This window comes from Schistocerca serialis, chromosome 3 (assembly GCF_023864345.2).
Source record: "Schistocerca serialis cubense isolate TAMUIC-IGC-003099 chromosome 3, iqSchSeri2.2, whole genome shotgun sequence".
NCBI classification, from domain to species: domain Eukaryota; kingdom Metazoa; phylum Arthropoda; class Insecta; order Orthoptera; family Acrididae; genus Schistocerca; species Schistocerca serialis.
The window spans coordinates 429784607-429800993 of record NC_064640.1 but is presented as its reverse complement, the minus strand read 5'-3'; the positions used below and the strand labels follow the sequence as shown (position 1 = coordinate 429800993).

The 16387-nt window shown below is 40.9% G+C and overlaps 1 protein-coding gene across 1 annotated transcript in view; it reads right to left on the bottom strand.

The window, feature by feature from the left end:
• LOC126470907 (nose resistant to fluoxetine protein 6-like) overlaps positions 1 to 16387 on the bottom strand; it is a 326632-nt gene that overhangs the window by 158590 nt on the left and 151655 nt on the right. Inside the window, exons 4-5 of the mRNA XM_050098938.1 lie at positions 3391 to 3602; positions 3241 to 3303 (exon numbers count right to left, since the gene is read on the bottom strand). Coding sequence (XP_049954895.1) covers positions 3241 to 3303; positions 3391 to 3602 — 275 coding nt within the window. The remainder of the gene's footprint in view (positions 1 to 3240; positions 3304 to 3390; positions 3603 to 16387) is intronic.

Sequence of the window (16387 nt, the reverse complement as noted above, 5' to 3'; positions counted from 1 at the left end):
TATATTGAGCAAGCAGTAAAGGAAACAAAAAAAAAAAAAAAATTGGAGTAGGTATTAAAATCCAGGGAGAAGAAATAAAAACTTTGAGGTTCGCCGATGACATTGTAATTCTGTCAGAGACAGCAAAGGACTTGGAATAACAGTTGAACGGAATGGACAGTGTCTTGAAAGTAGGATATTAAATGAACATCAACAAAGGCACAACGAGGATAATGGAATGTAGTCGAATCAAGTCGGGTGATGCTGAGGGAATAAGATTAGGAAATGAGACACTTAAAGTAGCAAAGGAGTTCTGCTATTTGGGGAGCAAAATAACCGATGATGGTCGAAGTAGAGAGGACATAAAATGTAGACTGGCAATGGCAAGGAAAGCGTTTCTGAAGAATAGAAATTTGTTAACATCGAGTATAGATTTAAGTGTCAGGAAGTCGTTTCTGAAAGTATTTGTATGGAGTGTAACCTTGTATGGAAGTGAAACATGGACAATAAATAGTTTGGACAAGAAGAGAATAGAAGCTTTTGAAATGTGGTGCTACAGAAGAATGCTGAAGATTAGATGGGTAGATCACATAACTAATGAGGAGGTATTGAACAGAATTGGGGAGAAGAGGAGTTTATGGCACAACTTGACAAGAAGAAGGGACCGGTTGGTAGGACATGTTCTGAGGCATCAAGGGATCACAAATTCAGCATTGGAGTGCAGATTGGAGGGTAAAAATCGTAGAGGGAGACCAAGAGATACACTAAGCAGATTCAGAAGGATGTAGGTTGAAGTTAAAGTACTGGGAGATGAAGAAGCTTGCACAGGATAGAGTAGCATGGAGAGCTGCATCAAACCACTCTCAGGACTGAAGACCACAACAACAACAACAACAACATGCAAGCAGTAACATTACAAATATGTAATTCTGTATTTTATACTGATTTGTCCTATATCAGCATGAGATGTCACAGGACCAAAACAAAAATAAATAGATGGATAATTCTCAGTTCAAAGTCAAATTCATTAAGCTGAACCTTGTAATTAGTTAGGTACATGATATAAAATGTATCGTACTGTATGTACTGAAGATTAGATCACAACTTCAACACCCAGGACTTCATTTTAAAGAAATGATGTATGACATATCAAAGTAGTGAGAATGAAGCTATTTCGGAAACACATTATTGTGCTCTAGTATTTTTCTGCTGTATGAGTGGAAACTTGATGTCTAAGGGCCAATGTCCACAGTCAATTCTTATACTGTAAAAAAATAGTCCTATTGGCTGTTTCTTTGTCAGTATGAATAAGGTTTCCAAATGACAGAAGGAAATCCGAACAAAAAAAAAAAATCCGAGAATCAAAATCAACTAACTCACTGATGGAATAATCATTCCTGAAAGAAAACTTACGCAAGGTAACCTGTGGGAGACCTGTAGTCTGTTAGTTCTTATTACATAAGACAGCATCAGTGATAGCATTTATGAGCCACTCTACATCCTTCAGTGACTCCAATGACAACTGGAAGACACATTCCTCACAGCAGGAGTAAAAATAGTCTCTGTTCTGTTACCAAAAGCCTACCCATAACAATAAAATGATTGCATATTATGAAAAGTTAGAGACTTCTTGGGTTTTTTCAGCATTATTGAGATTGTCACCTTCTGACACTGTTTGGATGTTTACACAAAACAAAAAAGGAGAAGGTGGAATAATATTTTGTTCTATAAAAGTACTGTCAGTATGGGAACATTAGAAACTATCTCTAGCTTCATAAGAGAACTATGCAACTATCACTCTCAAGATATGAGGGTTTCTCAGTATGCTTAGGCCTATTCTACACTGTTTTTGATATACAAAATGATGAATCACGAAAATACTATAGCAATAATAACACAGAGCTATGAAATGTTGAGAAGAAGATAAATATGTGGCATGTTCAGCACAAATTGTCTTGCTCCATATTTATCGACTAAATTAAATCACAATATATTGCTCTCTTCATTCAGTCACAAGGTAATGTCATAAAATTTTTGAAGTATCAGTAAACAAAAAAATGTGTACCCCTTAACACCAGATATTATTGATATAGTAATTAACAATGCTATGAGATACAGATGCATGCTCATGTCTCAGTCATATGCTTCAGTTTCTCATTACAAGACTGAAAAGCCAGAGTTTAGCTTCCTCAGATTGTTAAGTCTAGTTATTAATTTAAAGTTGATGCATTCTTTGAAGTAATTGAATGTATACTCACTTTCTTATCTCATTTCATTTTGATGAACAGCTCTTCAAAAACTCATCATCATTCTCCAATAATACATTTATTTCTTTTACTTTAAGAAATGCTGCAACCAGCCACTTTTTCTTGCATCATATCGTTATTTATACTAAAAAGTATTTTTGGCTTTCAGCTATCTTCATTTGTGTAATACATATATGTAAGAACATCACTAACACATCAATAGCAATTTGGGTGCTGCAGCTGGCCTGAACAAAATTAACAATTTTATTTAGGCAATAAACTTCACAAGTTGTGTATTTATGATATCATCATAACTATACAATTTGCGAAGTGTAGTAGCTAAACAAAATAATTAATTTTTCTCAAGCCAGATGCAGCATCCAAATTGCTGTTGATGTTTTGATGATGTACTTACTGAAGAGTTATACATGTATTACACCAAGTGAAGATGAATGACAGCCCAAAACATGTATTGGCATAAATAAAAATACATAAAAAAGCAGCTGCCAGCTGTATTTCTTAAAACAATATAAACCACAGCCTCAGAGCTCCACAACCAATAAAACTGATAAATTATAGTTATTTCTGATGCGATCATCAAATTTATTCTCCAGATAATTTTCCTAACCCAACCATAAATCACCAAATAGCTTATCCTGAGTTTACACTGAACTTATTCATTGTTCTGTGCTGGTAAAAAGTGGTTCCTGTACCGTTCAGAAAATAAATGTTAACTGCCAGTTATTCAAAGCTTTTACAACTGGTCCCAAGTCAGATAAAATATAAGAAACAATAAAATTTAGTTAGCTGGTACTCATAAAGTCCTCTATTCCATAGAAGCAATATTTGTGAAACTGCATTTGTTAATTTTGATCACAATCTTTTTTGAACAGATTTTATAATTTTAGGTACCCCATATAGAAGTAGAGCTGTGTATCTTAACCCTTTGTTTGACTGTAAAATACATCGCTGAAATGAAATAAGGTATCAAGTTGTGATATTTAGCATCACTTACCAAGCCCCTGCACAATTTTCTCTCTTGTGGAAGATGTTGATTTTCTTGTGTAACAATCAGTTTCTGTAACAGTTAAAGGATACTATTATGATAAACATTATTTGCTTAACCATCCATCTGGAAGTATGGCATAAAAAGAAAACTTCTTACTCTCACTGTAGTTGTTGCTGTAACTATTATCATTATTGTTTTCACGTATTTTAGGGTTGGTGATGGCTACCTCCATGTTCTCTTTAACACTGTGGACTTTTGTTTTCTGGGATGTGCCATGTGCTGTTATTTCTCTCAGATGAGGCTGCCAAATAATGACATCATATGCTGTACCCAGAATCACGATTACCGCTACAAATGTCAACAGTACCCTGTAAACAATGCATTGAAAATTTTGACTTTGATTGAAAATTACAAGTAAAGTATGAACTATTGTGCAAAAGATGCTTTTGTAACCCTTCATTTCAGTACAGTAATGCATGTTGTTTTGTGGTAATTATGCTGGATAGTCAGTTTATGAGATTTTGTTTGATAGAAAAGAATGAAATACTACATGAAATGTAAAACTGTAATTTATTTAGTACAATAAATTATTACAATAAAATGTTCATGAATTTCATACTGATCCACTTTTATTTGAATAATATGAAACAGTTAACTGATTCTACTGTTGCTTCTTGGTAGAATACCATAAAAATGAAAAGCAAAACGTTGTTTATGTTCTACAGGATAAATTTATTTAGTTAACTGGTTTTTGTCTTACAAGGCTAACCTCAGTTAATGTCTGATGATGACCTAGTACACCAAAAGCCAGTTAACTAAATAAATTAATCCCGTACAGCGTGGAATAACATATCAAGGGCAAATTGAAGTCACCACCAACTATAATTGTATGAGTAGGGTGTGAGACTCAAGTTTTCTTTGAGACTTACAGCAGTTGTATCATCTGCATCAGGGAGTCATTAAAATGAACCAATAAATATTTTTTTTATTTTTATGCTTGTCAATTATAAACTGTACCCAACCTCTTACCCACTAGAGTACTGATACAGATATGGAGTCAGAGATCTTCAGGCTGTGTAGCAATAGAGTTCACACTAGGTGCTGAGGAGGACATAACAAGCACATGAAGTAGGTGCAGTCACTATGAAAACTACTGTGGCCAGCCACTTTTCAGGTACACTCATTTACTCAATGATGCCTCTGTCTGTACATCATATGATTATCTGAATTCCAATGTTCCTGTTTACATTGCTTGATTTGCATTTCTCTCCAAATGGATTTATCACTCTTTATTACAGCCTCTGCTGTATTCTGGACTTCCCTTCTGATCAGCTGTTCACTGCATGAGATCTTTCATTACTGACCACATAGAACTGGCACTTTGTTCTACTGATCTCCATGCATCTGTGGGAGTGATCGAGAACTTTGTTTCTACCTAATTCCAAGTAGAACAGAAAAAGTATGGACGTGGCAAATATAGTTGGGAAAAGCTCTAAGAAATCACTAATCATGGCCTCAAGAGATACATACCAAATGGCAAATCTCACATTGCATTAATGTTACCACTTGGGTAAAGTTACATAAACAGAGATTTTGCACGAGAGAATAGAAAAGAACTAAGTGACAAAAAGTAAAGTGACAAACTGTGCATAGCTATGCATGAAAGTGACAACAACTTCTAGTAAGACCTTTCAGGAAATCTTATTACGTTCTGTTCCTACGGGAAGTTTATGAACAGTCTAAAACTTTCCAGTCAGTCTTTTGTGGAACAGTCTGGTGTCAAAATAGAAGACAACAATTAAGAAGTAAAAATACTAAATTTTAGCATTAAAATTACATTTATGCACAAGGGTCCAACTATAGCTTTTTCATGTAACCACTACACAAAGCTGATCATGATTGATATTGAAATAAAAATCACTAAAAGTGAGAAAAAAATATTGATGCTATGCAAAGCAAACAAGGCTCCAGTCTCTGACACAGTTCCTTTAACAGTCTACATTGAATATACTGCAGCAATAGCAACTTCTATTTGTCACATTTTTCAAGACTGTGTTGTACAGAGAAAAGTCCCACACAGATGAAGTGAGTACAGGTGACTCTCAATTACAAGAAGAATAAAATAATGGATTTGTTTACATAGAAACATGCACTGTGCCTGAATGAATTTTTCATTCTGCTGACATGAAACTTTCTGTAAGATAAAAACTGTGTGCAAGACTGGGACTCCAACTCGAGACTGCCTTTCATGGGCAAGTGCTCTGACAAATGAGCTAATCATGCATGACTCACAACCCATTCTCACAGTTTTACTTCTGCAAGTACCTCATCTCCTACCATCTAAACTCCACAGAAGGAAGCTTGTAGGACTAACACTCCGTTGCAGAGTGAAAGATTCATTCTGGAAATGGCTGTGGCTGTGCCAAGTCTCCACAGCAGCCTTTTCTCCAGAAGTGCTAGTCCTGCAAGTTTCACAGGGGAATTTCTGTGAAGTTTGGAAGGTAGAATATGAGGTACTAGCAGAAGGAAAGCTGTGAGGACAGGCTGTCAGTTGTGTTTGGGTAGTTCAGTTGGTGAAGCACTTGCTCGCGAAAGGCCAAGTTCGAGTCTCGGCCCGACTCACAATTTTATTCTGCTAGAAAGTTTCATCCATTATCGTGTTTGTTAAAAGAGCCTGTGACATATTTTAAGCTAAAGCATGATAATTTTCCATGAGAAAAACAAAAGTCAGCACAGAGACAGGAAATCCTGTTCATGTGAAAAACTGCTGGAGTGCTTCACACACAATATATTACATATAATAGACGTGGGCAAGCACGTAGATTTCTGAATGGGGTCTGACATTACACTATGCTGTCAGCTGCTATTGGAGATATCATTATATGAACAATCATGCCATATATGTGATTGGTTTCAAGAATTTTTGTCTGATAGAGCCCAGTGTGATATGTTGTTGTTGTTGTTGTTGTGGTCTTCAGTCCTGAGACTGGTTTGATGCAGCTCTCCATGCTACTCTATCCTGTGCAAGCTTTTTCATCTCCCAGTACCTACTGCAACCTACATCCTTCTGAATCTGCTTAGTGTATTCATCTCTTGGTCTCCCCCTACGATTTTTACCCTCCACGCTGCCCTCCAATACTAAATTGGTGATCCCTTGATGCCTCAGAACATGTCCTACCAACCGATCCCTTCTTCTGGTCAAGTTGTGCCACAAACTTCTCTTCTCCCCAATCCTATTCAATACTTCCTCATTAGTTATGTGATCTACCCATCTAATCTTCAGCATTCTTCTGTAGCACCACCTTTCAAAAGCTTCTATTCTCTTCTTGTCCAAACTATTTATTGTCCATGTTTCACTTCCATACATGGATACACTCCATACGAATACTTTCAGAAATGACTTCCTGACACTTAAATCAATATTCGATGTTAACAAATTTCTCTTCTTCAGAAACGCTTTCCTAGCCATTGCCAGCCTACATTTTATATCCTCTCTACTTCGACCATCATCAGTTATTTTGCTCCCCAAATAGCAAAACTCCTTTACTAATTTAAGTGCCTCATTTCCTAATCTAATTCCCTCAGCATCACCCGACTTAATTAGACTACATTCCATTATCCTTGTTTTGCTTTTGTTGATGTTCATCTTATATCCTCCTTTCAAGACACTGTCCATTCCATTCAACTGCTCTTCCAAGTCCTTTGCTGTCTCTGACAGAATTACAATGTCATCGGCGAACCTCAAAGTTTTTATTTCTTCTCCATGAATTTTAATACCTACTCCGAATTTTTCTTTTGTTTCCTTTACTGCTTGCTCAATATACAGATTGAACAACATCGGGGACAGGCTACAACCCTGTCTTACTCCCTTCCCAACAACTGCTTCCCTTTCATGTCCCTCGACTCTTATAACTGCCATCTGGTTTCTGTACAAATTGTAAATAGCCTTTCGCTCCCTGTATTTTACCCCTGCCACCTTTAGAATTTGAAAGAGAGTATTCCAGTCAACATTGTCAAAAGCTTTCTCTAAGTCTACAAATGCTAGAAACGTAGGTTTGCCTTTCCTTAATCTTTCTTCCAAGATAAGTCGTAAGGTCAGTATTGCCTCACGTGTTCCAGTGTTTCTACGGAATCCAAACTGATCTTCCCCGAGGTTGGCTTCTACTAGTTTTTCCATTCATCTGTAAAGAATTCGTGTTAGTATTTTGCAGCTGTGACTTATTAAGCTGATAGTTCGGTAATTTTCACATCTGTCAACACCTGCTTTCTTTGGGATTGGAATTATTATATTCTTCTTGAAGTCTGAGGGTATTTCGCCTGTTTCATACATCTTGCTCACCAGATGGTAGAGTTTTGTCAGGATTGGCTCTCCCACGGCCGTCAGTAGTTCCAATGGAATATTGTCTACTCCGGGGGCCTTGTTTCGACTCAGGTCTTTCAGTGCTCTGTCAAACTCTTCTCGCAGTATCATACCTCCCATTTCATCTTCATCTACATCCTCTTCCCTTTCCATAATATTGTCCTCAAGTACATCGCCCTTGTATTGACCCTCTATATACTCCTTCCACCTTTCTGCTTTCCCTTCTTTGCTTAGAACTGGGTTTCCATCTGAGCTCTTGATATTCATACAAGTTGTTCTCTTATCTCCAAAGGTCTCTTTAATTTTCCTGTAGACGGTATCTATCTTACCCCTAGTGAGATAGGCCTCTACATCCTTACATTTGTCCTCTAGCCATCCCTGCTTAGCCATTTTGCACTTCCTGTCGATCTCATTTTTGAGACGTTTGTATTCCTTTTTGCCTGTTTCACTTACTGCATTTTTATATTTTCTCCTTTCATCAATTAAATTCAATATTTCTTCTGTTACCCAAGGATTTCTACTAGCCCTCGTCTTTTTACCTACTTGATCCTCTGCTGCCTTCACTACTTCATCCCTCAAAGCTACCCATTCTTCTTCTACTGTATTTATTTCCCCCATTCCTGTCAATTGCTCCCTTATGCTCTCCCTGAATCTCTGTACAACCTCTGGTTCTTTTAGTTTATCCAGGTCCCATCTCCTTAAATTCCCACCTTTTTGCAGTTTCTTCAGTTTTAATCTACAGGTCATAACCAATAGATTGTGGTCAGAGTCCACATCTGCCCCTGGAAATGTCTTACAATTTAAAACCTGGTTCCTAAATCTCTGTCTTACCATTATATAATCTATCTGATACCTTTTAGTATCTCCAGGGTTCTTCCATGTATACAACCTTCTTTCATGATTCTTAAACCAAGTGTTAGTTATGATTATGTTGTGCTCTGTGCAAAATTCTACCAGGCGGCTTCCTCTTTCATTTCTGTCCCCCAATCCATATTCACCTACTATGTTTCCTTCTCTCCCTTTTCCTACACTCGAATTTCAGTCACCCATGACTATTAAATTTTCGTCTCCCTTCACAATCTGAATAATTTCTTTTATTTCATCATACATTTCTTCAATTTCTTCGTCATCTGCAGAGCTAGTTGGCATATAAACTTGTACTACTGTAGTAGGTGTGGGCTTCGTATCTATCTTGGCCACAATAATGCGTTCACTATGCTGTTTGTAGTAGCTTACCCGCATTCCTATTTTCCTATTCATTATTAAACCTACTCCTGCATTACCCCTATTTGATTTTGTGTTTATAACCCTGTAGTCACCTGACCAGAAGTCTTGTTCCTCCTGCCACCGAACTTCACTAATTCCCACTATATCTAACTTCAACCTATCGATTTCCCTTTTTAAATTTTCTAACCTACCTGCCCGATTAAGGGATCTGACATTCCACACTCCGATCCGTAGAACGCCAGTTTTCTTTCTCCTGATAACGACATCCTCTTGAGTAGTCCCCACCCGGAGATCCGAATGGGGGACTATTTTACCTCCGGAATATTTTACCCAAGAGGACGTCATCATCATGTAATCATACAGTAAAGCTGCATGCCCTCGGGAAAAATTACGGCTGTAGTTTCCCCTTGGTTTCAGCCGTTCGCAGTACCAGCACAGCAAGGCCGTTTTAGATCAGTCAATCATCCAGACTGTTGCCCTTGCAACTACTGAAAAGGCTGCTGCCCCTCTTCAGGAACCACACGTTTGTCTGGCCTCTCAACAGATACCCCTCCGTTGTGGTTGCACCTACGGTACGGCTATCTGTATCGCTGAGGCACGCAAGCCTCCCCACCAACGGCAAGGTCCATGGTTCATGGGGGGCAGTGTGATATATTGGATGGTAAATCTTCAGGAAAAACAGATGTAATATTAGCTGTCCCCCTCGGATGTATAATAGGGTTGCCAATGTTTTCAATAAAACAAAGTACTGTTATTTCTAAATTTGTCTTAAAACTATGTTATCATGATGTGTACAAGTTATAGGAACAAGCATGTAAAACGGCATGCTCCATTCTCTTGTGCATGCTAAATTACATGCTCATAGTAACTTACTCCATCTCTGGTGATATCTAAAACTGTAACAAACTAAATAATACAATGTAGCTGTAGTGGGCTACCAGGTAGAGCACTAGACTCTGCCCCTGGAGGTCCTGGGTTAAATAGTCGCCTTTTGGTATGCTAGCAGGGCGGACGTCTTTACGTCATCGCTGCACAGCTCGCTCTCGGAGTTGTTTATGTGATTCTGACATCTTAGTGTGCTGTATTTCCTTTGAAAGAGAATGGCTTATGCCCACAGAAAATCAACACTGAAGATTAGTTTTTCACCTGACTATATCCGACCATAAGCACTTGAAATCAAACAATTTATCAGAGACGAAGTCAAGATTGATTGCAATGATCTTGTTGTTACCCACCTGTCTATAGTGAGCAGTGCGGTATACGTGAAGTTGGTTAACAAAGACATATGTGACAAAATTCTAATTGCTTCTCGAAGTGGTCTTAAGTTCCGTCACTGATGGACACATCAGTAATTTAACTGTGGAACATGCGGGAATTAGACTGCGGACGGTCAGGATATCTGAACTGCCTTTTGAGGTGCCTTCAGAGGTAGTGGTATCTGCATTCCACCCATATGGAAAGGTGATTAGTCATACAGCTGAAAAGTGATGATGATGATATTTGGTTTGTGGGGCACTCAACGTGCAGTTATTAGCGCCCATACAAAGTTCCAATCTTTACACAGTCCACACTTGCCACTTTCATGAATGACGATGAAATGATGTGGACAACACAAACACCCAGTCCCCAGACACAGAAAATCCCCGAGCCGGCCGGGAATTGAACGCAGGATCCTGTGATCCAGAGGCAGCAACAATAGTCACTAGACCACGAGCAGCGGACAGCTGAAAAGTGGGTTCAATTCACTACATACCCAGTTCTCAATGGAGTCCAACAGATCTGCATACAGCTAACCAAACATGTGCCATACTACTTATATACTGGTGGCTGCCGTGCAATTATAATTTATGATGGCCACCTGATGACATGCTCGGGATGTGGCAGAGAAGAACAGCTCCGTTCCAGCTGTCTGCAACGCAGAATCACACACTTACCACCAGGGGACTTGCAGGCCATGACTGCTCTGACGACGCTCCTGCTGATGATTGTCGAAGTTCTCCATAATGACCCCTGACCGCGATCACCACTGGTTCCTACTAATGACACATCGTCGTCTCCGGTAATGCCTCAGTCTGTTACGGACGGACTGACACCCTTGCCTCCTCCTCCCATCATGTGTAGTGGTGAACAATCTCTAGTACAGGGGATGGCCCTTGACTCCATGGTTGTGCCTACCAATGCTTTTGTGCCTGACCATCTGTACACCCAGGCATCTCTGGACACTGAAGATCACATGCACAAGTAACAGTCGCCGAAGAGACATCGTAAATGGCGGATCGCTCCATCTGATACCTGCAGGATGCAGTCTCAAGATGATGAGAAACACATCTCTCAAGATGTTCCCACAATCGACGATTCCATGGTGGAAGCACTAGCCTGCCCCCCGTCGGAGGTACAACCATCTTCATATGCACCAGGCACTGTACCTATGGATGTTGAGCAGCAGCGGGGCCAGCACCACTCTTCCACTGCCAACGTGATGCAGCCTTTGGACTCCACAGGTACTCCAGTGGACGCATGCCATCCACACACCTTTGCGTGGTCTGACGCGTGGTGTGACAGCAGCAAATGCTGCTGTTCCAACCCACAACTGCTAATCGACAGGGTTACTGGATGGGGACGTACAGCTTTCTGGGACAACATTCCTGTTCACTGCTGCTCTTCGTACCTCCATGAGCATCCCAGTAGTCCCAATTCCACAACAAGCTTATGGGACTGGCTCCATCAATGTCAAAACTATTGGCACCCTTGTCAAATTACAATTGCTCCATAAAATGTTGCGGGCATTGGACCTTGATGTTGCCCTTCTGCAGGAAGTTCGACTAGCGACATTTCCCATTATCTATGGCTATGTTTCTTACCTCACGCCATGTGCTGACAACAAGTCACTCCTTTGTTTATGGGCTGCTACAACCATATTATTCTTGGCGGCAACTTCAATTGTGTGTTATCCCAGAAGGACCAACATCCCCATTTCACTACATGCCAGGAACTCTAGCTGCTCACGCATGAACTGAACCTCACCAATACTTGGGACCACGTGCATGGTGATCGACCTGGATATACGTACATCAACAGCTATTCAGCAAGTTGTATCGACTATGTCTACGTTTCCCAAGGAATCATAACTGCCTCGCTTGATGCTAAATTATGGCCTACCGCCTTCTCCGACCATATCGCCTACATTTTCACTGTTTTGCTCCAGAGGCAGAAGGTGTGGTGTGGTCAAGGCCTGTGGAAGCTGAATGTTGCCCATCTCAAGGATCCAGAATGCAGGCAGGTTGTACAGATGATGTGGAACAACTGTGTGAGACACCTTCCAGCGTATCCTTCAACACTCCAGTGATGTCTCGATGGCCCCAAGCCTGCTTTATGTCGTTCAATGATGAATTATGGTCACTACAAAATGCTATGACATACCACGGAATACTACTTCACAGTTCTCCAGAAACTCTCAGACCATGACACCTCTGTTCAACGGCAGGTTGAAATTCAGTGGATTAAGGTGACGATAATTTCTCTTAAGTGTCACCGCCTTGAAGGCACAATAGTACACACAAGATGTCATGACTGTGTACTAGGAGAACCCCCGTCCATGCATCATATTATCTGAGAGAAGCAGCAGTGTCGGAGAAAGCTGGTCAATGCCCTTGACATGCCAGATGGTCGCCAACTGACGTCCCAGAATGATATCGTAAACATCTTTGTGGATCACTACAAACAATTCTATGCAGCAGAGGACCAGAACATGGCAGTGATGACTGATGTTCTCCGTTCCTTGACAGATACCCACGATAGGGCTACTGCAGAACTTCTCACAGCGACAATTATGGCTGATTCTCTTCATAAGGGTGTGCGAACAAAGCACCAGGCCTTGACGGGTTTCTGCTGGAGTTTTACCACACATTCCACAACATCATGGGCTCACACTGGACTGCGATGAATGAAGAACTGATGAAGCCTGACCTTTCCCTCCAACCCAAATTCGTAGAAGGCTTGTTTATGCTGGTCCCAAGGCATCGGAAGGTCGGGGAGTTGGACATTTTCAGCCGTTGGCCATGTTAAATTGTGACTTAAGGATTTTTACCCAGATTCTTGTCACTCGCCTTCAGCGCATCATCCCTCAAGTCATTTCTCTGGATCAAACGTCCTTTGGTGGTGACAGTAACATTCAGACACCACTCAGCGATTACTGTGATGTCATAGCCCTGGCCACGACCTGCTGCAGTCATGGTGCCTTAGTGACAGTGGACTTCGACCATGCTTTTGATAGAGTGAGTCATGACTTTCTAGAAAACGTATTCCAATGGATGGCCTTCCCCCACAGATTACACACATCGTCTTGCGACTCCTTCGAGATACCCGGCCAGTGTGGCCGTGCAGTTATAGGCACTTCAGTCTGGAACCGCGTGACCGCTATGGTCGCAGGTTCGAATCCTGCCTCGGGCATGGATGTGTGTGATGTCCTTAGGTTAGTTAGGTTTAAGTAGTTCTAAGTTCTATGGGACTGATGACCACAGATGTTAAGTCCATAGTGCTCAGAGCCATTTGAACCATTTTCCTTCGAGGTGCCACGTCGCGGGTGCTGGTCAATGGTCTTATGGTGGGCCCTATTAATATCATGCGGTTGGTCCATCAAGGATGTCCACTATCAATGCTCCTTTTCGCCATCACCCTTGAGCCATTGTTACATGGTTTGAGGAGTCGGTTGATAGGGATACCAATGAGGGGGCATGCTTTCATCTGTCGGACCTATGCTGATAATGTGGTGTTCTTGGTACTATCGGTGGATGAAGTGCGAGAGGCACTGCTGCAGGCAGCAATGTGAACCTGACAAAATCTTGTGCTATGTTTGTTGGAAGAGGTCTCCCAGCAGAGAGTGTGGCTCCATTGCCAATTAGTGGACAACTCAAATGTTTGTGGATCACCTTCATGCATGATATACAGTGCACGATCTCATTTAATTACAAACATCTGCTTCTACCAATCCGCCCGAACATTCGCGGCAACCTCCTGAGAGCATTTGACATGTTACAACAGTTGGTAACACTCATCTAGTCTCGCGACTACCCCATTCTGCACGGATTTTACTGATGCCAAAATCAATGGCACACAGACTGCAGGCAGTGTTCGGCTACTTTTTATGCGCGGGTATTATCTGCAAAGTCTCCTCCAGATGGTGGCCTTGGCCCAGTCAATGTCCAAGCAAGAGCAGCTGCCCTTTATGTACTTATGATGGTTACATCATGGATCCGCCACCGGACTGGATTATCGGGAAGCCTGATTGATGAACTGCCCCCCCCCCCCTCCTCTCGAGAGGCACGTGTTGCAGCAACCCATATTTCTTCCTCTCTCCCACATGTCAGGATCTTTTTCATTAAATACAGTTGTGTCCATGGCGACTTGCCTAGTACCAGGAACCCTACAGCACATGATGTTTACCACCTAATGATCAGAACTCATACTTGGAATGTTGTGGAAAGCCGATATCCTATGATTGCATGGCCCATGGTTTCGCATTCTGTGCACCATGTCCCCCTCGACATGAGCGCTCATGCAACCTAGTATCTGGTCATTAATGGAAAATACATGGCACAACTTCATCTACATGTCATAAAAATGATAGATTCACCACGTGCCCTCGTCGTCACATGCTTGATACAACGAACATCGACTGATATGTGGATCTTCTGCAGAGGTGTGGCACCTGATGCAAAAGATGCTTGCCTTTCTTCTACGTACAGCCCCTCATGCCATTACACTGCAATCATTTCTGTCCTCAGATGAGACTTATTTCCCACGTACGAAGACCACTGCTGTGATCTGGATAAAGGGCCTCTCGATCTCTTATTTGTTCCCTCAAGGTGATAGGAGTGTTCTTGATTTTTGGACATTCCTGCAAGATCGCTTTACTTTTCTCATGCACTATCCATGATACGATCAGTACTGTGCCAACTTTTTGGGTAGTGCCTTCTTCGATCCCCCCTGCAGCTGGGGTGTCCCAGGTATGAGAAGGTGATTTCAGTGTGATTGTGTTATACCAGGACTCAGTCCAATGTACTGGCAAAATGGAATATTCTTCATGAAGACATGCCCAGAACATGCCTGACTGCCTTGGGAGTCAGAGTGCATCTACCCACAAGATGATGGGACGTGGATGCCATTTTGTTTGTTCTGCCAGGAAGGTGTTTTCTTTAATTCCCTTTATGTTTTGTTTGTTATTGATGCTAATTACAAATCATTATTTTTCACATGGAGGGCGTCCTATGTGATCTGAAGAAATAAAAAAAAAAGGTAAAAAGATGATCTGGGAAAAAAACTGATGTTGAAAAAGTACACTTATTCATGTTGTCAAGAAATATTTTTTTTAATTTATAAAGACCCTCATTCATTTTAGAGCACCAGAGATTTTTATTTGCTATGAAAAAAAAATTAGAGAGAGGAAGAAGAAATCCCCACATAGGAGCAGGTATTTTTCTTTATTCTGATCCCTCCAAGTGTGAACCACACCAGAGTCTACCTTTGGCAGTTCTGCAGTGCAGACCATGCTTAGCTGTACTTGCCACTGTGTGTACATTGCATTTATTTACTTTCACATCACTGCACTTCTAAGCTGAACAAAATATCACGGTCAACTCTTACAAGAAGAACACTCTTAATCTCACTTTTCTGAATGAATATGCATGACCCAAAGCACTGGCTGCCGAGCACTCCTTACACAATGATGTCAAGATCACTCGTGACAATCCCTTCGGGATTCATCTATCGACTGTCAGCAGCGTCGTTCATGGTACGATGACTTCTGAAGCTGCCTGCAAGGTGTTTATCCAACTGACATGACACAGACTCAAATTTTGACACTCCGACAGCAATATCAGGCCAGTGGACGTGGACCGCACTGGACTTGGCCTTTGAAAGATCTGTATTTTTGTACTGCCTTTTGAGGTACAGGAAGATGAAGTCATCACAATGATACGCCTGTATGGAAAACTCCAGTCACATAGTCGAAACATTGGCACAATTTATGACCTGAGACAGACCTAAACTCTAGGTTCACAAGGATCCATGCAAGAATCTTATGGAGAGTGATGATCACATTGTTCTGGCAAAAATTCCCGGATTTCCCGGTTAAAAATACACTTTCTCCCAGGTGAAAACGTACTTTTTCCCTGTTAACTGACAGTATATTTTCTCTCAGAACTGTATAACATATAATTCCTTTGAATGATTATGGTTTTATACATAGACGTAGAATTTCCCGGCGCTTTAGAAAACTAAACACAGAAAAAAAACGCGTTTTGGAAAGATCTTTGAGGTGCAGCAACATGTACGTTGCATATTTTCATATTACGAAAGTATAAATTCGAATTCCATCAAACACTGCATGTTACTTTCTGAAGTATTGAAATCGAGATTGTGATGCGCTTTTGTAAGCCAGTCATAGCTCATGTCACGTGATCTCACCAGCCGATCACAGCGGGTATTCAGAGCTTAGGACACGTGATGTAGTCAACCAATAGCAACATCACTGTTAAGTAGCGTGAACACACAAACAGAAGAAGTTAA